This window comes from Gymnodraco acuticeps, unplaced genomic scaffold (assembly GCF_902827175.1).
Source record: "Gymnodraco acuticeps unplaced genomic scaffold, fGymAcu1.1, whole genome shotgun sequence".
NCBI lineage: Eukaryota > Metazoa > Chordata > Actinopteri > Perciformes > Bathydraconidae > Gymnodraco > Gymnodraco acuticeps.
The window spans coordinates 1119743-1142891 of NW_022990047.1; the positions used below are offsets into that span (position 1 = coordinate 1119743).

A 23149-nucleotide genomic window follows, 5' to 3' on the forward strand; every position below is an offset into this window, starting at 1 on the left:
CAGGGAAGGAAGTGTGTGGATCAAGTCATTTTAGACTAAAGGTAGCACTACACCACATGGTGCCTTCCTCCTCTCCTCCTGACAAGGAAAAGTGCAGCCTGGTGTATTCTTTGCTTGTTGCTTCAGTCTCCTGATCCAGGCTTGAAACACAGCAGGAGGTGCGTAATCCAACTTTGGGCGGACTATTCTAGTGTAATCCCATGCTCACTCAAAGTACACACAAGTCTCTTTTGACTGCTCTAGCAAAGATTCAAACTGCCAGTCGGCCCATCTGTCATCTGCCTCTATGTTTGCCTGTCAGACTTTCAGGATCTCTTGCTGTTTGTTTATATGTCACGCTGCAAGTGTTGGATTTAATGGGACTCCTTGAGAGAAACTAATCATCTTTTGAGCATCTTTCTATTGCATAAGCACATTAAGAGAAGTCCCTTTGCACTGGGATTAGAATTTAAGGACATGTGTGCTTTTGTGTGCATGCAAAAAGTACATTATTAGATGTGTCTATATGACTTGATCATGCTTGTGTGTGTGTGTATGTGTGTGTGTGTGTGTGTGTGTGTGTGCGTGCGTGCGAACCCAACTGAAAGATGTTTTTGTTCACAGGCGGCGATTCTGCAGCACCTATGGGGAATTCTCTGCTTCTTTTCAACTGCACTCCTTTTATTTCCTGTCTTTATTCATAGCGTGCAATGCCGGGGCCTCACTTAGATTCAATGGGTCATTTCAGCCAAGAAGCCAACAACTATGAGGTAATCAACAATAACACAAAAACTGCTTAACTTGCCTTGATCAATGTCTGGAGAAAGAATCAAAAGGACACTCTAGTCTAAACTAAAGCACCTACAGGAAGTGCCTGAGCACAAGACTGCAGTGACAGGCTGTTAATGTTTAATCTGCATTTTGCTTTACCAATAGCTGAGTCTTTAGTTGAAATGTAAAAGCAAGAGACACAGAGGAACATTAGTAATAACAGATTGTGTGGTGTTTGGTTACATAGTAAACATCACATGGTATCTCTAAATGTGTGATCTTATGTGTGCTACAGGGACAGATAGACACCACTTTATTTTCTATTATCAAGTCAGTGAACGCTAAAGTGTTGCTTTCTCTCTGCATTTGTGTGCAATTACAAGCAGTCACTTTCTGTTCAAAATCATTTCAACCTTTGACTTATGGACATTTTAATTGGAATATTGTCCATGCTTTGAAGTAAATCATGAATGACTAACTTCAAAGGAGCTAAAATAAGCACTACTAGAACCGTTTCTGTAGTAGATGTCAAGATGGCTGTTGCTGAATCCATTTCAATCACAATTGCACAGCTCAATGAATAAAATTAACTTATTTTGGATCGTGACATTCGCCCTATTCCATACCACCCTCTGCAGTAAACCGTATATACAAAAGAAGAAACCCCTTAGACTGTTTGTTGATATGGGAAGATAAAGGAATAAAAGGATCAAACTCATAGTACTAGTTCTGCATTTTTATGTGGTTGCAATACGACAAAACCCCAGACTAGGTCTTCAGGGAAACTCCTGCGTGAAGCTTGTATTAAGAAGAATGTATGCTTGAATCTCTATTCTCTCTGCGCACAAAGCAAACACAGAGAGAGGGAGGTGAAAGTAAAGTTTTACAGTTCAGGTATAGCTATCTTGATTCTCTACTTTGTGTTTTAGTGTGGATTTACAATCGCCTCTTAGAGCCTTCTTGATCCCTGATGCCTTTTCTCTCTCCTTCCTCCCTCATTCCCTCCCTTTCTCCTTCCTCTCCTGCTCTCCCCCTAAGTGGCTAGTTGTCAAAGTCAGCTGGAACCCAGTTAATGAAGAGGTAGATTTATTAGCGTGACATCAGGGAAGAAGGCGGGGAGGAGTGGAACCCCAAAAGCCAGAGAGCAAATACAGCCACTAAGTGTGCATAGACAAAAAAAAAAGACATGTAGGAAGAAGGAAAAGGAGAGGAAAATGCAAATAGGCAAAAGAAAGCGATACAACTGAAGATACTTTGGAGAGACAAAGCGATATCCTGAGAGCACACAGAAGAGAGGTAGTAAGCACACAGTCAGAGAGGAAGGGGGAGAGGCAGCTTCCCTCTCTTTCGTCCTCTCCTCAACAGTGGCTACAGAACGAGCTCTTACCGTCTGTTGCAGGTCTGGGATTCCAATGCGGATGACCACCGTGTTGCCTGTCGGCTCCTCCATGGGTGCTCTGGCACTGTGGCTCCGCTCAGCAACGGGACAGAAAGCTGGAATGGGAACGCCGCTGTCCTCTTCCCGGGAGCTGCCGCTGTCAGTGCTGGCCCCCTGGCTGCCGTTTGCTGTGTGTGTGTAAGGGTGTGTGAATGTGGGTGAGTGTGTGTGTGTGTGCTGCTGCCGCTGGTCCTGCCGTGGAGGGCTGGGTGGCTCATGTTTGCCGGCTGCCGGACGCAGAGGCATGCTCCGTGTTAGGGGCTCAGTCTATGTCTCTCTCTCTCTCTCCAGACACACACACACACACGGATGGCTCTGGCTCACACTACACACACACACCGTGTGCAGCGTGCATCACTCGCCTGGGAGAAAAAAAGAGGGAGAGAGAAAGAGGCAGGGAAGGAGGGTTGCAGGGAGGGAATGGGCAAAAAAGGAGGGGTATTAGGAGAGATGAAGAAACACAAAGAGAGGATAAGTGTTAGAAAACTTGGAGTTAAAAACCGAAGAGAGATGCATAGAGAAAGATTAATTGAAGGAATTACATTAATAAAATGGGGTAAAATTGATTAAATCTAATGTGAGATTTAAACAATTGATAATCCTAATGCAATTAGTGAAAAAGGAGGCACATTTAGTCTCTCAAAAGAACACTGATTAAAAAAAAAAGAGAAATATCTGAACGGAACGACAGCATTACTCAACCTTTACATACTAATATTTGCATCTTTTTTATTCACTGTCTGTGTGTTTGGATAGTGTTTAACAGCACCACTATTAACTAATTAATGCAGACCAATGCTGATACAAAAATATTTTTACTAGAGTTTGATACACATATTTCACACGCTAAATTCATATAGTGTAAAGCAACTTTTATTCTGTAAAAATCTGTGCATGTGTATACTCCAAGTGTTCTCACACATCGTGTCACGTGTTGCTGTCACACACTGTTGCTCTAGTTGTAGTGAACTGACACTGGTGACGTCAGGACAGCGGGGGGGGGAATGTTTGTGCAGATCAATGTTGGGCGGGATCTGGCCTTCATGTTTCACGTTATCAATCTGTGGAGGGGGTCGCTGATCGAATGGTTCACAGGTAAACAGTGACGCATACACAGAGCACGCTGCGATAAGGAGTTTGATTTCATGGGAGTTCTTCTCATTGAGGGTCATTCTCAAAAGGGGTGTTGTTTCATTTGCTGTTTTATCCCGCAGGCCCCGTGAGAATGGGATTGTGATTAAGAGCTAAAAAAAAACATTTCAAAAGAAGCCTCCTAAAGCTATTTCCTGACTGTCATGTTTTATGAAGAAAGATGTGAGGTTTTGGTGCTTAAAGAATTGGCCTATTCAGTTCATGCTGTCATATTAAATTGAACTCAAGATAACAACAGACATGCTTATAAGAGGAGATTGGTACATGACCTCTGTGTGGTGTGTAAGACAAATACTTAAGGGCTCGAGTATTGCCAGATTCAAAGCTCAACATTTAATAAGTGAGTTTGGCATGCAAGTTAAATGTGGCACGAAACATTTGTGGCAGGTCTCTGAATTATTGAGTGTGATCTTAAGTCAGTGCTATGCTTCATTGTGTTCTCGCTGCAATCATTGTTCACGCTGACCCGACCGCCCTGAAGACAGCATTTTCTTACCCCCTGATCCCACCGGAAGCGTCTGCGCTGCGGCTGCGCCGCACTGCGACCTCCTCCTGCGTCCTAACCCACCAGGCGCATTTCAAAACGTTGCGGAAGCGGAGCGTCGTGTGTGCAGCCTCGCAGTTGTTGGATGAACATTCCACTTCCTGCCTGCGCCGCGCTGCGCCGCGCTGCGCCGCGCTGCGCCGCGTCAAAAATAGGATTAATCCTATATTTTAGAAATTCCTTGCGGCGAGGAGCTTCTGGGACGCTTCGAGCCGCGGCGCAGCGGGTCTGGTGGAATAGCACCCATTGACTAGAGTGGCCGCGATCGCTAAAAACGCCGCAGCCGCAGCGCAACGCAGCGCAACGCAACGCAGCGCAACGCAACGCAGCGCAACGCAACGCAGCGCAACGCAGCGCAGACGCTCCTGGTGGGATTAGGGGGTTATTGTGTGGAATTTAAAGCAAGCACTTCTGGGAAATTACAAGTGATGAAATCTCTGAATCTGCGGTTACACAAGATAATGTGAGCTCTTGAGTGGACACGCACGTGCAAATATATATGCACACACATACGCAAGCAAACACACACAAGGGACTCATGCAAACATACCGACTGCAGGGATATTTACTCATTATTATGATTTGAACGTATTTAAATTAGGTAATTTGGGACGCAACATTTGACCTTTTCTAAGAAAACCTCATAGTCCAATTATTACAAGACAAGCGCGAATAGCAGTGATATTCGTTTTGTTTTCTGAGAGCTGGTGGCAACTGAAGTGTTTTTATAAAGGGTGTCACACCTAAGATTCAAATCTTGCCATCTTATTTTAAAGGTCTCCTATTATACTGGTTTTCATCAATATATTATAGGTCTCAGATATATACAAAACATGTCTCTGAAGTGTTAGGCTCCAAATATCAAGCAGATCATGCATTGTAGCATTACCCATAATCCCCTCTGTTTCAGCCCTGTTTCAAAAGGGCTGATTCTGTGTCTGTTACTTTAGATGAAAATAAGGAGCCACTCCCCACGCCCCTCTGAGAGATATTTGGTTAAAAAGAACCCAATGGTGCTCTAGGGGGAGATTCAGGTGATAAGGGGGGGGGGGGGGGGGTGTTACCTTGGTTGGTGATTGGCTAATGGTTACACAAGCTAAAAAATCGTTATGACATCATAAAGTGGCCAAAATCTGATCAGCTCATTTCCAGACAGGTTTTTATATAAATGAATCAGGACAAAAAGTGAGAGAATCTTTTTTTTTCCTGAAACTTTCAGAATCTCTTTACACAGAGGGGACACATGTTTATGTAAGTAATTTGGCCATTACAATTGTCCCTTAAACCTGTAGTATGTTGGGTTGTTTTATTTCCTCTCCATGGAAATGTTCTTTTAGCTTGAAACAATGCAATTCAATGTGTTGGGAAATTAAACACAAGCAGCAGAAGGCAAGTTATATGTATACCCCTTCCCCACAGAGGCGTGCTGGTGAGTGCTGTGCCACTGCTGGACACTACAGCATGTAATCCCATTAGCATTGGAGAAAGAGCACGGCAGGTAGCCCTAATACATAAGAGGATTTAGCAGATCACCCTGCATGTTTTCACCTTCAGCCTGGCGAGGAAAATTGATAACTCTTACCTAGACCATGTAGTGGGGCTCAATAATCGCATTTTAGAAAGCAATTTTGTGCTCTTGCACTGCTGGCAAAATGGGTCTTTGTGTACTTTAAGAGGACACGATGGAATACAAACATGCTCCAATGACTGACACCATATTTTGTTAGTAGTTCAAACAACACATTGAGCATTTTGTCAATATCATCAGCCAGAATGCAACACTTGAATGTTTCAAAATGACTGATATGTGAGTAAACTGTTAATGAATAACAACAGATCACAGATCAGATCTATTAGAATGCTATAATTCTGGGAATGTGGCAAAAAGAGCTAAAATGGCTTGCCGAAAGACAAATTATTCCCCTTGATAGCAGGGCCAGGGAGGGATTTCATCCTGCTTGCATCATACAAGGATCAACTCTGTAGGCAACAGCTCTGGAAGAGATCTACATAAAGTTATTTGGTTGGAAAAATGGCCATAAAAAGAGAACATTTACAAAGGATTATGGTTTGTGTTCTATGGTCTATTCTGGCAGATTACAGATTCAGGGTGTATGTATGATAATGTCATTCTACAACTAGAGTTCAAACAATATGGTAGCTGATGAATAAGCAAGTGAGAAAATGTGGATCATTCATTGCTGCAGCCATTATCAAACAAACATGTAAAATATACCGGTTCTAGCTTCCCAAATGTAAGAATGTATTGCTATTCTTAGGTTGAAACTGACAAAAAAGTTAAATGTTTGAGATGTGTGGTCACACAACACAAGCAATTTGTAAACACCACCTAAGTGAATTGGCATGGCTATTTTCCACCATTTCATTTAATTAATCTATGAATTGAAACAAATATTAATCAATATTGATGAAAAAGGTTTGTAAGTTACAGCCCTACTAACAGTGTTATGTTAAGCTGCATACTGAATGAGTTATCTTTACCCACTTTAATATACATACACTGTATAAAACAACATAATGGGATAAATCATCAGTCCTTGGCAAAGGTTCAACAGCTTCATTTAAACGAACTTGAATATGGCCTGAAAAAGAGGGGCTATCACATTTCCATATAATGCTCCTTCACCTCTAATAATATTTATAGTATATTGTGATAATATGCCATACATGTTATAAACTTGGTTGGCAAAATAGCTAACTCAAAAAAATACTATCTATAGGTGAACATTGCAGTCCAGATTCTCTGTCTAAATCCCATTTCTTGGGAACATTAAGAGAGTGGACTTGAATCTTAAGGAGGCTAGCTCCCATGCTTGAGCTAACAGCCCTTTCTCTCTTAAACTCAGATCTCCTTACCCCATCCCCTCTCAGCCCCTCTCTTGCGCTCCAGCCCAGTGAAAACAAAGTGAATAATTCATGACATACAGAGCAGCATTTGCATGGATCCAGTACAATGTATGCATGTATCTGAAACATCCGCTAGGCTTTAAAAGTGGTTGCCATAGGGCTGAACATGAGGACATTCACAAATACAACTGAAAACCACAGCCAGCTATCAGCCAGCCCTACATAGACCACTCTGAGACATGCACTCTGGAAAAGAAGGGGGCTGGGGCAGAGGGAGAGAGAGAGATAAAGGTAAGCAGTTGGTTGAGGTAGCATGAAGCAGAGATGGTCAGAGAGGATGTGGCTAAGACGGCCAGTGGGCCAAGAAAAGAGTAGAGAAAGGGAGCGTGAAAGAAAAGGGAGGCTGGCAGAGCGATGACAGAAAAGGAAGGTGGGAGAGCCAGCAAGAGGGAGGGAGAGAGGGAGGGAGGGAGAGAGGGAGGGAGGGAGAGAGGGAGGGAGAGAGGGAGAGAGGGGGGGAGATCATTACATCAGCTTTGACAAACCAGCCACATAGCCCACATGCCTGGAGTAAATGTGATAACTGTTCACAGACCCCATCAGAGTCTGCTTCACGCTCCTCTAAGGGCGGTGGCGGCAAAGTCCATAGGGACTTGGCTTGGCAACTGGAAGGTCACCAGTTCAAGTCCCGGAAAGACCAAGTGCTAGTGTCCCTGAGCAAGGCACCGTTCCCTACACTGCTCCTAACACTAGGATGGGTCAAATACAGAGAAACCGCTTTGTTACATACCTGTACTACGTAATGACTAGGGATGCACCGAATATTCGGCCACCGAAAATTATCGGCCGAAAATGGTTAAAAATGCCCTTTCGGCTTTCGGCCGAAAGGGCAAAAAAATATCACCGAATGTCAGAACAGGCTTACGTTGGTAACCTAACGTGTTGTTGTGATGACGTAATAAAGACGCGGCGACCATGCTCGCGGCTGGCTCACAGGGGGGGGGAACATTGACCTTTGTCATCGAGATTGCCCTGAGCCTTTAACAAATCGTATTAAATAATCTGATGACAGACTGTAAACAGAATAGCTGAAATTTTAACAAACTAAATAACTCAGTTACCTCTAATCATTAACCCATGTTTGTATAATGTAGTTAACTCCGTGTGTTGCTGCTAGCATACATAACACCTGACGTGGAAACGTTACTCGTGGATGGGGCTACAGAGCTGCTAGAAAGACGGTCGAACCCGGTACATTCCTCCGTCTGCATGCGGTGCACTTTTGCTAAATGTTTAGACAAATTGCTCTTGCTTACATGCTAAACTCTTATTGCACTTATGGTAACAAGTATTCTCCACATCGAGACGGGTAAAGTTTAACCACACCTCGGAGCGCGTTCTCTCCGCCATCTCCGCAGTGTGCTCCGCTGCATGTAGCAGCTGCGTGTGTGTAAACTGCCCCGCCCCCTCGCACACAGACGGGGGAGAGAGATCTCGTCTGATCGAAAATACTTCATAGACGCATTTGTTGTCTTTGCATATTAGAAACGAGTTGGCGACACTAAGACTGCGATATAATGTTTTTTAGCAATAATACATGACATATATAAATGTACTGTATGCATTCAAAAGTGCTGAATAAATGTTTTATGGACCCATAATAGTGATTATTATTTAAGTTAAGTTTTGCCATAATCATGTCTATTTCCATAATCAGGTAGCTGAACAACATTGGTAAAAAATGTAAACATTATATATATATATATATACATTTTTTACCAATGTATATATATATATATATATATATATATATTTCTATTAATCATTTTCGGCCTTTCGGCATTCGGTTTTCGGCCAACTGTTTCCTATTTTCGGTATCGGCCAAGAATTTCCCATTCGGTGCACCCCTAGTAATGACAATACGTTGAATCTTCAATCTTCATCTCTACACCTGGTAAAGAAAATCGCCACACACATACACACTTTATATCTCTGTCCATTAAAACATTTCCAATTTATTCCATCTTCCATATACTACCTTCCTCTCTCTCTTGCGAATTTGAATGAAGGTAACTTATTGGTAAGGCTGAAAAGCGTCAAACTAAAAGTGAAAGTTGGGTTTTTCTTCTATCATGTCTTATAGTATTGGTAGTGTATTGTCGATTGGTTCTCTCAAAGCAGCTATTATGACGGTTTCTGTCCAACATATTAAGGTCAGGATGAAGAGACATGGTGAAAAAACAAGATTTTCCTCAAGTGACGTCACCAGCACTTTTCTGAAAAGTGTTTTGACTGAAAAGGGGGAAGCAGTCAAAAAAAAATACATTTGGGCAGAGTATTTTCTCAAGGCAACCGCATGCGACAGCAAACGCTTCTCATTGGAAACAATTAAGAAAATATGCTGCAACTCCAAAAAGACGCTATGGACACAGGCCTTAATACTGTAAAATAACCTACCGGTTTAATCAATGTAACACATTAAAAATGTTCACAGCAACCCTGACTAAGAGCATGGAGCATCTAAGCATGTCAAATGTAGTGGTTTGACACACACACACACACACACACACACACACACACACACACACACCACACACACACACACAGCACACACACACCACACACACACACACACACACACACCACCACACACTACACAGCACACACACACACACACACACACACACACCACACCCACACACACACACACACACACACACACACACACACACCACACACACACACACACACACACACACACACACACACAGCACACACACACACACACACACACACACACACACACACCACACCACACACACACACCACACACACACACACACACACACACAGAGGCAGCTCAAACAGATTAGCCACTCAGTGTAAACAAACACTGCCGGACCCATTCAGAGCCCAGGGCCACACACAGAGGCCCCATATGGAAAATGAACCTTGCGCTAAAAGCTTCTGGAATCAATAATCTACAGTAGCTGCACCACATCCAAAGCACTGTCTCCAGTTCGCATTGGGCTGACACAGCAAACAGATGGGGCCGCTAGTATTTTTTTTCACACACACAAACACACACTGATGCTCACAGAGCAGGGTGATCATAATGTTATGCGTTTAAGGAGTTATTATATGAACATCTCTTTTGATTTCATTTGGTTGGCAGGGTAGAGATCCTGCTTGGCAATATCTTCAAGCTGGCTTTTCAATTTGTCACAACTACAGATGGAGCTGGACATGTGACAAACTGACAGAGAAAAACATTTTAATGTTATGGAAAACCTATTGCATCTCTTCTTGTCTATACTGCGACGAGTACACTTGAGGACACGGCTGTTTGTACGCTGTGTCAGAAAATATATTCTAAGTCTGGCAAGGCATCACTGGATCTGATGTGACATTTTAACACTCGTTTGTGGAACCACATTGTTCTATACAGACACATGCATACAGTTCTGTTGATATGCAAAAAATATATTTAAAATACTAAATTATTTTAAAGAAAATGACACTGAGGTGAATGAGAGGTAAACAATGCTGCTCTGGACATCTCTGGTGTGTCAAGGACAAGTTTCTGAATGGAAGATACAGAAAACAACTATGTCTGATTGCACAAAATCCTGTGTGCCAAGATCCATTTCCACCCAGCATTCTTACAGATGTTTTCCCTTATATCTTTGCTGTCATTGCTTTCTCTTGTTCTCACACAATTCTCTCTTTCTTCTATCGGTCGTCTGTTAATACATTCTCTCTCTATGAACACAGAAAGTTGTGGATGTACAGTATCTGGTGATCTGTGTTTCCAGGGTTGCTGCTGGAGTGGCAGTTGGCTCTTTGATGCAGTCGGCCTATAAATAATCAATGGGGCTCCCCAGAGAGACCTTTCATAAAGCCTGCCAGCCAATTAAGACCTGTTTCATACCGTGCTCTGCATTATCTCTGCACACTCCAGTACGGCTCTTTAACGGCAGGCTGGGGATGCTGGGGAGGTCAAGGATGTCACTGTGCCAGGCTCAGCTTAACACTATCAAATAGATGATACACTGGGGAGTCAGGGTTGTGCCTTTAAGCTAACAATTCTGCCCAATGCCTAATGCCGTAGAAATCCGTTCTCATTCCCAGGTGTTCCAATTGGGCATAAACAAAGGGTGACTCAAGCTTTGTGCGTTCGCCTCTGAATCATCAACCCGAGCGGCAAGCTCTTATAAAACCTTCATACTAATAGTATAGCGTAACACATGCTGTGTTTTTGATGACAAATAATTGCTTCAATCATTAGTATGCATATGCTGTTGGATATTCATTCAACATTTTGAGCAAATATGAAGTTAAATAACTAATCATATTGGAGTAACCACAGCTTTTAAAATGTTCACAATCAGCATGCTCCTATAAATTATAAAAAATATGCATCCATGGTACACATATGTAAACAAACTGACCAAGAATGTTTAAGGAGTTATTTGTATTACAAAACCGCAACAAGGTAGATGAATCTTATTAATGCATGACCCTAAAAAGCTTATGATTCATACACAATTACAGCGAACTATATGTACAAACTGTTCAGCTCTCCAGGTACAGTTGCAAATCTGTGATAAACTACAAACAGCTGGGAAGATTTGTTTTCTCTTTGTTTCCTCGTAGAAAGTAAAATAAGCCACATTATTGAATTCTGAAGAAGGGATATAATGTAGATGAGATTTCCATTTTCAAAGAGAAAGTGCAGTATGTAGGATAGAATACATAACCACAATCTTTTTAATGTGAATGTTCATGTAAGTATGAATGTACAGAAAGACTAATATCATGAAAGCCATTTCTTCCAAATCTTCCATTCTGTTATTTTCATACACACCGCATGAGAAAATGAAGCTGCTCAAGAAGCAATCATCACGGAATAATACTGGTGAGGGGTTAATATGGATATTACTCTTGCAAATTATATTATTTACTATTAAATACAATATGGAGCTACGGCCTGGCATCCTCACTCCATAATAAATATTTCACCCTGTTTACTCCATTGCTGCCCTTAAACCCTACGGAATTCTATCTTTGTGAGTGCTTATATTCACATTAACTTTATTTCACATCCATGCTAAATTGATAAAAGAAATGAAATTGGATTAAATAAAAGGGGAAATTAACACTGAGAGGATTTGGAAAAAGGAAGGGGTTTTCTGCTATGAGCAGATGTAGGGATTATGGAAAGAGAAACAGAATGATATTAGTCATTTAAACATTCAATATCAACCCATTCCATTCCTCTTAACCAGGGACACCCGCCTGAGAGGTAAAGGAGCATCTATTCCTGAGCTTTTATGTGTATTGATCTGCATCTGTCATCTGTGAGGGCAACAAACTGTATCTGGGTCACAATCCAGTCCAGTGGCAGTTTGACAAATCAGACTGGAGCTCTGATCTGGAACATCATGCCTTAAAACATCACTCTTATCTCTTGCATGAGTGCATGTGTGTCCATATCTGTGTAAAGAACCTAAACAAGGTAAAGACACAAAATAACTGAAATACGGATAGCTCACACATAGGACTGTTTTCTCCGACGCACACAGTTTGTTCTCTGTGTAGAGTTTAGCCTTGGCAGTTGAAAGGAGCACATATTGTATGAGAAGTTGGTGCTGTGGCTCTGCACACAACTTGGATGAACTGAGATCATTTATTTAATCAATAATCCTTACGGCAATCCATTTTCTTTTTAACAATTTCTGATTTTACCAATCAGATCTGATGTCGGTGGTCGCAATAAAATAAAAATAAAAACATTGTTTAAAGTATCTTTATGATAACGACAGGCAACAACTAGATCAACAGGGTGAATCAAATAGAAACATTCAACACCAGACACAGTATGGTTTTGATCTTATCAGACTGGATCCAAGTAGGTGGGATCCGATGTGATCTCAGATAATGAGTCTAACAGGATTGGTGTCCTCCATCTCCCAACCTACACTACAAAAACTCGAAATCTTGCCAAGTATATTCGTCTAATATCTAGTCAGAATATGTCTTTACACTTGCTATAAGACATAATAACTTCAGAAGTAACAATGTAGTGAGATATAGGGTCTTGTTTTTAGACAATGCATTATCTTGTCAAGTCAAAAAATCTTATTTTGAGTTGTATCTCAGATTAAACTTATTTTTGTTCACATATTTATTGGAAAATCACCAACTAACATCAGAAAACAACACAGGTTTGAGCATTTGCAGCTTATATTGTAATACAACATTTCCTGATTCTGGTAAAATATAGTTCAAAATAAGTTTTCCCAGCTAATTACAAGATCTGATTTATCTAAATATCTCTTCGTATTTCAAGAAATCTTACCAAGCAAATTTTCACTTGTTCTATTAGCAGATGTCTTTACTTATTTCAAGTGAAAACTCCTTGTTTTCATAATTGTTTCCACTCGTTTTTGGAGCAGCATTTTTTCCAGTGTACCAACACAACTACGGACGACAAGCTGCCCCTTGAATAAAATCGTTTCAAACAAGTGCTCAACACATGCATGCCAACTTTATTAGGTATATTTGAGCATGAATGATTATGAATATATGAATGTGGTCATTAATAAACAAAATTGCATAAATAACGCTCTCATTAGAGAGGACTTTGCTGCGGGATTCTGAAGTAGATTAACTGAGTCTCTGCAGATGCATTATTCAGTCCCTGCAGCCACTTTTTCACTGTTCCTCTCTGTGATCTACACTGATATAAAAACAGATAAAGGTTAGGAGGAAACACAGTGTTTCAGCTCCATCCCATCGCCATCAAAGTGAGAAATGCGAAGTGAGTATATCATAACAATTACAGTCGGTTTCTTACTGGAGAAGACTGTTTGCTGCTAAAGACAACATAAGTGAATTATACAATAACAATTTGATAGATTTAAATCTGTTTTTGCAATGGGTGTATTGTAGAAAGTACGAGAAGGCTTTTACATGCTTAAGGGTTGGCAGAATAAACAAACTATTGACTTTCATAACTCGCTAACACTACTCGAAAGGAGGGTCAGGCCGATTGTCGAACCTCAGATTGAGGAGGAACAATGCGGATTCCGTCCTGGTCGTGGAACGACGGATCAGCTTTTTACTCTCGCAAGGATCCTGGAGGGGGCCTGGGAATACGCTTATCCGGTCTACATGTGTTTTGTAGACTTGGAGAAGGCGTATGACCGAGTTCCCAGGGAGTTACTGTGGGAGGTGCTGCGGGAGTATGGGGTGAGGGGGGTCTCTACTCAGGGCCATCCAATCTCTGTACTCCCAAAGCGAGAGCTGTGTCCGGGTCCTCGGCAGTAAGTCGGACCCATTTCCGGTGAGGGTTGGCCTCCGCCAGGGCTGCGCTTTGTCACCAATCCTGTTTGTAATATACATGGATCGGATTTCGAGGCGTAGTCATGGGGGGGGGGTCTGCAGTTCGGTGGACTAAGGATTGCACCACTGCTTTTTGCAGATGATGTGGTTCTAATGGCTTCATCGGTCTGCGACCTTCAGCACTCACTGGATCGGTTCGCAACCGAGTGTGAAGCGGCTGGGATGAGGATCAGCACCTCCAAATCTGAGGCCATGGTTCTCAGCAGGAAACCGATGGACTGTCCACTTCAAGTAGGGAATGAGTCCTTACCCCAAGTGAAGGAGTTCAAGTATCTCGGGGTCTTGTTCTCGAGTGAGGGAACAATGGAGCGTGAGATGGGCCGGAGAATCGGAGCAGCGGGAGCGGTACTGCAGTCGCTTTACCGCACCGTTGTGACGAAAAGGGAGCTGAGCCAGAAGGCAAAGCTCTCTGTCTACCGGGCCATTTTCGTTCCTACCCTCACCTATGGTCATGAAGGATGGGTCATGACCGAAAGAACGAGATCGCGGATACAAGCGGCCGAGATGGGTTTTCTCCGCAGGGTGGCTGGTGTCTCCCTTAGGGATAAGGTGAGAAGTTCGGTCATCAGGGAGGGACTCGGAGTTGAGCCGCTCCTCCTTCGCGTCGAAAGGAGCCAGTTGAGGTGGTTCGGGCACCTAGTTAGGATGCCACCTGGGCGCCTCCCTAGGGAGGTGTTCCAGGCACGTCCAGCTGGGAAGAGACCAAGGGGTAGACCTAGGACCAGGTGGAGGGATTATATCTCTTCGCTGGCCTGGGAGCGCCTTGGGATCCCCCAGTCAGAGCTGGTTGATGTCGCCAGGGAAAAGAAAGTTTGGGGCTCTCTGCTGGAACTGCTACCCCCGCGACCCGACCACGGATAAGCGGAAGAAGATGGATGGATGGATGGAACTCGCTAACACTATAAATCAATGTCATACTCAAATAACTGCTGACCTCACCAGAACAACAGTCTCATGTTGATGGCTCCATGTTTCAACAGTGCTGCTTGATGTAAGAGCAGCAATTAGGAGTCGATGTAAGTGCTGTGCAGTCATGCCTGAAATGTTTTTTGTGTGTGTTGCATCTCCCTGAACTGATTCTCACTCTAGATGTATTGGTAGTAATATGATCAACTTCACATTCATAACCTAGCATGTCTGAAACCCTGCAGTTTGTGCTTCCATCAGTTGCCTGACGAGACACAATTCATTTGCATACAAATAGATGCTAGTGACATGAAGAGGAAGTCAAATATTGAATCAGAAAAACTGTGAGGAAGTGAATTACATGGTGCAATGCTGTGTTGATTGGTGTACGAAAAGATAGAATAGTTTTAAATGTGACTCCTTTCTCAGTTATGCAAACAAGATGTGGCATTTATGTGCACAAGATCTCAAGGCATCATTAAAGAAGTTGGCAACACAATAGTGCACAGATGGTATCAAGACATCATTTGAAAGTGACAGCCTTTCAGTGCATCCTGAGTTTGTTCATGGATAGAGACTTCATCTCTCTTAAATTATCTGGCTTTGTGTGTCAATAGCTTCCAAGTATAAAACAATTTGATATGACTTCTCACCGCGCATAGTGATGGCATCATGTATCGTGATATTGGTATAGTACACACCAACTAAAATATCTAAGGGAATCTGATCAAACTTATGAAACTAGTAAGTAAGTAAAAAAAGGTAGTATTTAATTCACACAACAGAGGAGTATACACAAATGGGCTTTCCCATCTAGTTATCGCGAATGCTGTTTACAGCATTCCACTATAGTTCTTCGAATCAACCAATACTTTGGATCTCAATAACTTCAGCATACTTTCAGCTACAGAAACCATTCAAATATCAAACTATTTAGCCTTTTCAGCAATCGATGGGAAACTTTCAACTTTAAAAAAATATTTTATACTTTTTGAAATATTCAGCTTTTTAAACTCTTTTTTTAACATGGAACTCAATGGGAGGAACCTTAAAATCCTCTTTTAACTACACCGTGCGCCAAATGCTACTACTTCCTCATACTTTCAGCTAGAGACTTCATTGCAACTTTAAAATGATCACAAGACGTTCAACTATTCAATTCAGATTTTTGATATCTTTTACACTTTTTGACTTATCAACGTTTAAGTTTTGGTACATTTTCAGGCCGTTTTCGATTTTATAATGCTTCTCTATGGGAGGGACTCTTCAGGGCTAGAGTGCGTGACATCATCACTTAGACCAGTGTTTCTCAAACCTTTTGATACCAAGAACCACTTAACCAATAAAAAAACACTTGCGGACCACCTAACTCCACAAATATCCAAAAACACATCGTTTTTCTAGAACAGATTACAAATCGCCTGACAATTGTACAAACAGGTGGCAACATGTGTGACGAAGGTGTTGCACGGGGCTATCGAAATTGAAACTTAAGCTCGCTCCATTGCGGAGATATTCCCGCGAGAGTGCGGAAAACTTAAATGTATTTATTTATTTAAAATGTGAAATGTTACCAATATACTTACGGACTACTAGGGGGCGCTCACGGACCACACTTTGAGAAGCACTGACTTAGACTTTATTAAAGTTAGCCTATCATCCATCCTTACTATGGCATTTGCCACTTGATTGAAGTACAGGTAAGCCAGTCTGAGTTGTATTGTGCCATACGGGTTCATGCAGTTATGAGGGGGCCTCACCTCCTCATCTGAAGCGCAAATGTGGCGTAGCCTACTAGGGTCTTATAAATCTTCGGAAAAAATATTGCTCTCAGAGCCAAAATATACACTATTCGAATAATTTCAAAAGATTTCAGGAGCATAATTAGTCTGGCCTGCTCAATTGCCTTCATCATATCAAACGGACCCACCGTTCTGGCCCAATAGTGATCTGAGTGACAAAAAGTCCACCTAGCTCCCAATAGACTCCCATGTTAAATGTGTCCTGTTCTTTCTTCAGAACAGAGAGAAGTAAACTGTAAACAAACTGCTCCCATCTCCACATTTTACACACAAAACCCCAAAAAACAACATATATCAGTTCATTGGGGTTCCCTGATGCTTGCGGTCTGTTAATTTGATAGGAGCCATAGTTTTTGAACAGGTGGCAAAATTGTCAGATATAATCCTCAATGCATTCTTAATGGGACTCAGTGCTGCAGCTGGTAACCATGGTGTTGCTGGGCAGATTGAAACCTTTGATCTCTGGGCTCACACAGGTGTTATGATTATTTGTTATGATTAGGTGCTCAGCACAGAAACAAACACTGATAAACAGACTGGACTTTAACAGACTGTCTCAGCCTATTATTTTCTGTCTGATGGAGACTTTATACTGACTTCAACAGGTTCCACATATTTTATACATTATTGGTGACGTATGGTTTTAGTCGAAAAGTTTGCAGTCAAAATATTCTGCTGCTTTCCCAAGCCTTTTTACTTTCTTTTCTCTTCTTAATACACATTAATTCACTACTTACATCTGATATGTAACTCCTTCAGCCTACTTTCAGCTGCAGAAACTATTCAACTATTACATTATTCAGCTATTTCAGGACATTGAGGCTATACATGTTGTTGTTTATACCTTTTTTAAACCTTTTCTTTTAAATATTAAGCTTCTTCACTATTGTTCCTACTCTTCCAGTTTAACATTTCACTTTAAAGTTTTCAACAAAGTCATTGCAATGCATTTGAGCTATAACAATTTGATTCAAATCATTTCACTTTTCTGCATTTCTCCACTAAGTTCAGCAACACACTTACTTGATTTGTGTAGCTAAAAGCAGCTACCATTCAACTAATAACATATTCAGCTTTTTCTGCATTTCTCTGCTAAATTCAGCCACAAATGTTCACAGTTTACAGCATTCACACGCATTTTCTGCAGGAAATGCATTTTCTAGTTATTTTATTATTTCATATCCAAAACATGCTATAACTCAGTGGTTCTCAAACGTTTTCTGTCAGGCCCCCCCCTTTGGAGAAAACAAAAAGTCGGGCCCCCCCCAACACAAATAGTCAGGCTCTCCAGAGACTTCTTTTGGGGGTGCTGTGGGGTATCTTGACGTTTCATAGAGGGTGCTCAAACATTTAGGGTTTCCCATTAATGTCCCGGGCGCTACAGTGGAATTTTCTACTGCAACATTCCCCACGCAAATACACAATGTACCCGCAACAGTTACAATGAAGGCTCGATAATCAGCTCACGGCATATAGGTGTAAGCAGGGGTAAAGTGCTATTTTTATAGGTGGTGTGTGGACCTCACATACACTTATTTTTAAATATTGAAGTTAAAAGCATCAATCTGGTGCACTTTGAGAGCAAAATGAAGAGATCTGGATACATCTCTCAACACCCATATGAAACAGAACGGTAAACAGATTTACTTTTTCTTTATGGATATTTTAAAATCACCCTTTTTCTTGTTTTACTGTCATATAGTATTTCATACCTGTTTTTCATTTATTCTCTTATTTTTTTATAACTATAATGATCATATAAACGTGTGCCTCGGAAATCATTGTTTACATTAATGGTGACCAAAACATTTGAGACCCACTGAGATAACACTGAGAGAGTCCTTTAGTTCACTGAGTCTCTCAGTCTGACAGGAGAGGACTCTCCTCCACTTTGTTGTTGAAAAAAACTCCTTATATCCGTTATCGTAGCTCGCTAGCACCAGAAGCTAACAACAACGATCTCCGGTACCGGTGCGCTCTCTCTCTCGCTCGCGCACACAAAATGGCTCATTCCACACACACACACAAAGCCGAGCTTTAATGAAACACAGAGACCCAGACGTAATAGTACTGTACTGCATCATATTATTGGCGAGAACCACTGCTAAAACTGGATATATATTCTTTGTAGTTTAATCAAGCATTAATCAAATGTGTACTGAAACACCATTTCGAGAAAATACATGAGCAAAACTTATTTCTGAAAGGCATCATTGATTCAGGAAAGCTATTTCCTTCTTCAGACACTGAACAGTAACAAAGGACATGACTCAAAGTTAAATCACAGGAGATACGTTTTTAAAACTCCACAAAATAATGTACGCTTTACACTTTTGTATAACATGTCACACTGTCATATAGGACTGGCATGACCTTTGGTGACATTTGTCCCTCTGAACAATGTCTTAAGGCTGCACACAGCAATGCTGCTGGAGATATTGTGTAGAAGATCTAGGATTAATCAGGTGTAAAAACTTCCACCTAGACTAATTATTAGGATGAGCATGCAACTACACTGTCACACACTGACAAGCACACATACTCAAACATGTGTCTCCAACTGAATCTGCTTGCAGGGTTTACTCCTAAATTTTTCCTAAAAAAATCTCTGAAATAATTATTTGGTACCTGTTTTCCTCACGACACAACTTCCCTCCCCTACATCTATTTTCTTTTGCTCATCCCCTCCCCATACCCAAATTGTGTCTGTTGTTGATGTATCGTGACTGTCTGACAAGTGCAGTAATTACAGTAGAGCAGCAGAGCTGAGCAATAGAGAGAGACGCAGCATATCAAACATGACTGCACAGGGCAAGGACTGAAAAATCTGTAAAGAGATTATAAATATCACAAAGCCATTAAAAGAGGTTTTAAATGTATTGTAGATTGTATAAATCCAGTCACAGGTTAAGTCTCTGACCAGGCCAGTCACACACATGTATCAGTGCACAACATTAGATGTAGTCCATTGACAAAAAGATGGTGCACGTATTCCAGACTCCTTTATGCACACTTCATCAAAAAATGCTGAGATCTCTCACACACACACAAACACATGCATTTTTTGATGTATTGCCTATTACACTAGAGGGACAGTCCTGGCAGTGGGCCCAGAGCAGTGGATAGTTTATGATGTTGGGAATAATAGGCACGGTTAAAAATAACTTTACTATCAAATGCACCTAAGAGACAATGTTGAGGGGGCAGACTGACAAAGGAGAGCACACACTGCTACTCAGACAGTGAGGGCTGCTGTGGGAGGGGTACCAACATACTGCACAGTCACAGAGTTGCCAGACATTTAACTGTGCCCAAAATTACAGAGGAAACCGAGCAGGCAGACTCAGGCAGTCCTACATTCCGCACACACGGTCTCACACACGGTCTCACACTAGGGCTGAACGATTAATCGATTTTAAATCGAAATCGGGATTTGAAATGATGCGATTATCAAATCGCAAAGCCTGCGATTTTTTTAACATTTGTTTTGTTTTTACGGGGAAAAAAAATGTGTTCTTCTTGTGTGTCAGTCATCCACACCAATCAGAAGTGCTGTGCTCCACATGTACCAGCCATTGTTAACCAATCAGAAGTGGCCCATGATAGAAGGTGATAGACAGATTGATCCAATCACCTGCCAAGTATTTTTAAAAGTGCCTGCCCTTTCCAAATGGCTTCCAATGGAGCTTTCCTAGATGGTTTGGTGAAACAAACCATCTGAGTCAGGTTAGTAATGCTCCATCACATGTTTTACATCTATTAAAGGGTGAATCTTAAACTGAAGCTTGACTTTAAAGCAACCCAACGGAAGTTTCATGTAAGTTTAGTTATTTCACTCGTAGCTCGGGCTGCGGGGATGCTAGAGACGGGAGCATGTTGATGCGACCTTCCTAGCCCGAGATATGGCCGCATTTTACAATAAACTTCCGTTGGTTCGCTTAAAAACAAATATCGCAAATCGAATCGCAATCGCAATATTTGTCAGAAAAATCGCAATTAGATGTTTTCCCAAAATCGTGCAGCCCTATCTCTCTCACACACACACACACACACACACACGGTCACACACACACACACACACACACACACACACACACACACATCCTCAAAGTCCGGACTCCGGTCCGGATCCGGACCGAACCACAACTGTCTCTGGACTCTGAGCAAATTATACTTTTCATATGTATTATCTCTGTATTATCTGTGTTATCTGCGAGATATCGCCGCAACGCAACGAGTCAAAATTCTCCGCTATGTCCACGACAAACAGCGCTCTGCATGTCCGACTGTTCCACTGTCTGTGTGTGTGTCTGTCAACGCATTGGTCCAATCAAATTCAGCATCCCGTCAGCGTTTTTTCCCCCCACCAACAGTCTGCGAATCAGCGGCACAGTAGGGCGGGTCTTCGCGGAATGCGGGTGGGAAAAATGTGTGTGTAGTCTCTTTCAACCTGTCTGAGTCAGAGCGAGAGTTAACAGCTCATCTAGTTGCATCTGTACTGTAGCTAGTAGCCTATAGTCTCACCTACCCAGTTTCACCCCAGCTGCCAGTTTTGTTTTTTGAAAGAAAAGTTGTGGCTCATCGGACATTTATGAGAGAAAGTCTCTAATGTCCGAGTGCAAGTGAATGCAGCACAAGACGCACGTATTGTAACCCCTCACCCGGCCCTGGCGAGAGCGTGGAAATATGATTGGCGTCGATTTCATTTGAACGGGACGGCGCAAAACGAGACCAGCGGCACCGGATTCATTTCAGAAGTGGGGGGGGGCAAAAAGTGCGTGTGTATGTGACATAGCCTACTTATCAACCCTCCCGATTTTCGCGGGAGACTGCCGTTTTCCTCCCGGGGTCATATTTATCCCACATTTCTCCCGATTTCTGACTAAATCTGATTTGTTTCATTCTAACATAACGCACCAAATGTTACTGTTTCCACTCAGACTTCAATACAGCTACACCATTGTTTGGTTTCCATGGTAATGTGTCTCTTTAGTAGCGCGAGCAAATGAAATTCTGAGAGGGTGTTCAGGAGGAAGATAGTCAGAGAAAACAGAACAAGAATGGACAACTCAACCCTCTGCTCACTCCTTTCCTGTAAATTAAACTATACAGTCCAGCCCACACATATGACAGCGCAGTTGCTCATTCCATCTCTTCTTTTTTCCTGCTACGCTCTTGTTTGACAAGCTGAATGTTGACTGGTGTTTGACTGAAGTAAGCTCTGTGAAAAGTTCCAGTTATTAACTCGGTATTTACAAAGCTGTCATCTCCACATTTGGAGAAAGTTACAAGCCGTTTGACAGCAGAAAATCTGCATATTTCACAGAAGGCTCGTTTAGTGGTTTTGCAAATAATTAACCACTCTGTTTTTGTACCATTCTGCATGGAAGTACCTTCTTTTTGCCCAAATAAGCTTTTATTTGCCTGTCACAATGTCCCGACAACAAACCTCCATGCAGTCGGATTGGAACCAGCCTGTTTCGGTTCAACGATGCCGGCGGTTTTGACAGCCTCTGCGGCCGCAGAGCTGCTGCTGGGGTTCATCTGGCTGCGCTGGTTCTATGGTTGAAGGGCCAGGCTCCGGAGTTGTGGATGTCAGGGATGTGACATTCAAGTTTTTGAATTTCAGCTTAGTTTGACTGTATTTTGTTTTCTTATGCGCCGGTTCTTCTGACATGTTTGCAAGTTTATCTTTGTGTGCTGACACACACTGAACAACGTAACACTAACGTAAACAACGTAACAAATAAACACATCTAAGCTTTGTTATTGGTTGTAATGTACATGGATACATTTGAATGGTGTTACAATGTCCTATTTGATTGGATTAAAATGTACATATTCTTCCGGTTATGTCTGCCTGCTGTATTTTACCTAATGCAAAGTGACCTGCTCCATCGAAATCAGTCGCATTGATCCGAAGACACATTTTGAGTTGTATACACTGTTGGAAAGAGATTCCTAGCTTTCTAATGATATCAGGATTGTTTTTGTACTATATTAAGCAAAATATGTCACATTATATAATGACTGTCACCGAGTCATCATTTTGAGAAAAAGGCCTTAAAGTTTCCTCTTCTCTGGATCGATCTGATTGATTATTAGCGGAGCAAATGATCAAAGTAGTACGGAGGGAAGATATTTTCGTTTGGATTACTGGTCTGGGGGAAGCTCGCGAGTGTGTGTGTGTGTGTGTGTGTGTGTGTGTGTGTGTGTGTGTGTGTGTGTGTGTGTGTGTGTGTGTGTGTGTGTGTGTGTGTGTGTGTGTGTGTGTGTGTGTGT

The 23149-nt window shown here is 41.9% G+C and overlaps 1 protein-coding gene across 1 annotated transcript in view; it reads right to left on the reverse strand.

Annotated features, from left to right (window-relative positions):
- Positions 1-23149, reverse strand: part of shank3a (SH3 and multiple ankyrin repeat domains 3a) — a 242261-nt gene that overhangs the window by 150216 nt on the left and 68896 nt on the right. The window contains 1 exon segment of the mRNA XM_034215672.1: positions 2138-2550. Within this exon segment, the coding sequence (XP_034071563.1) occupies positions 2138-2434 (297 nt within the window). The 5' untranslated portion in view covers positions 2435-2550.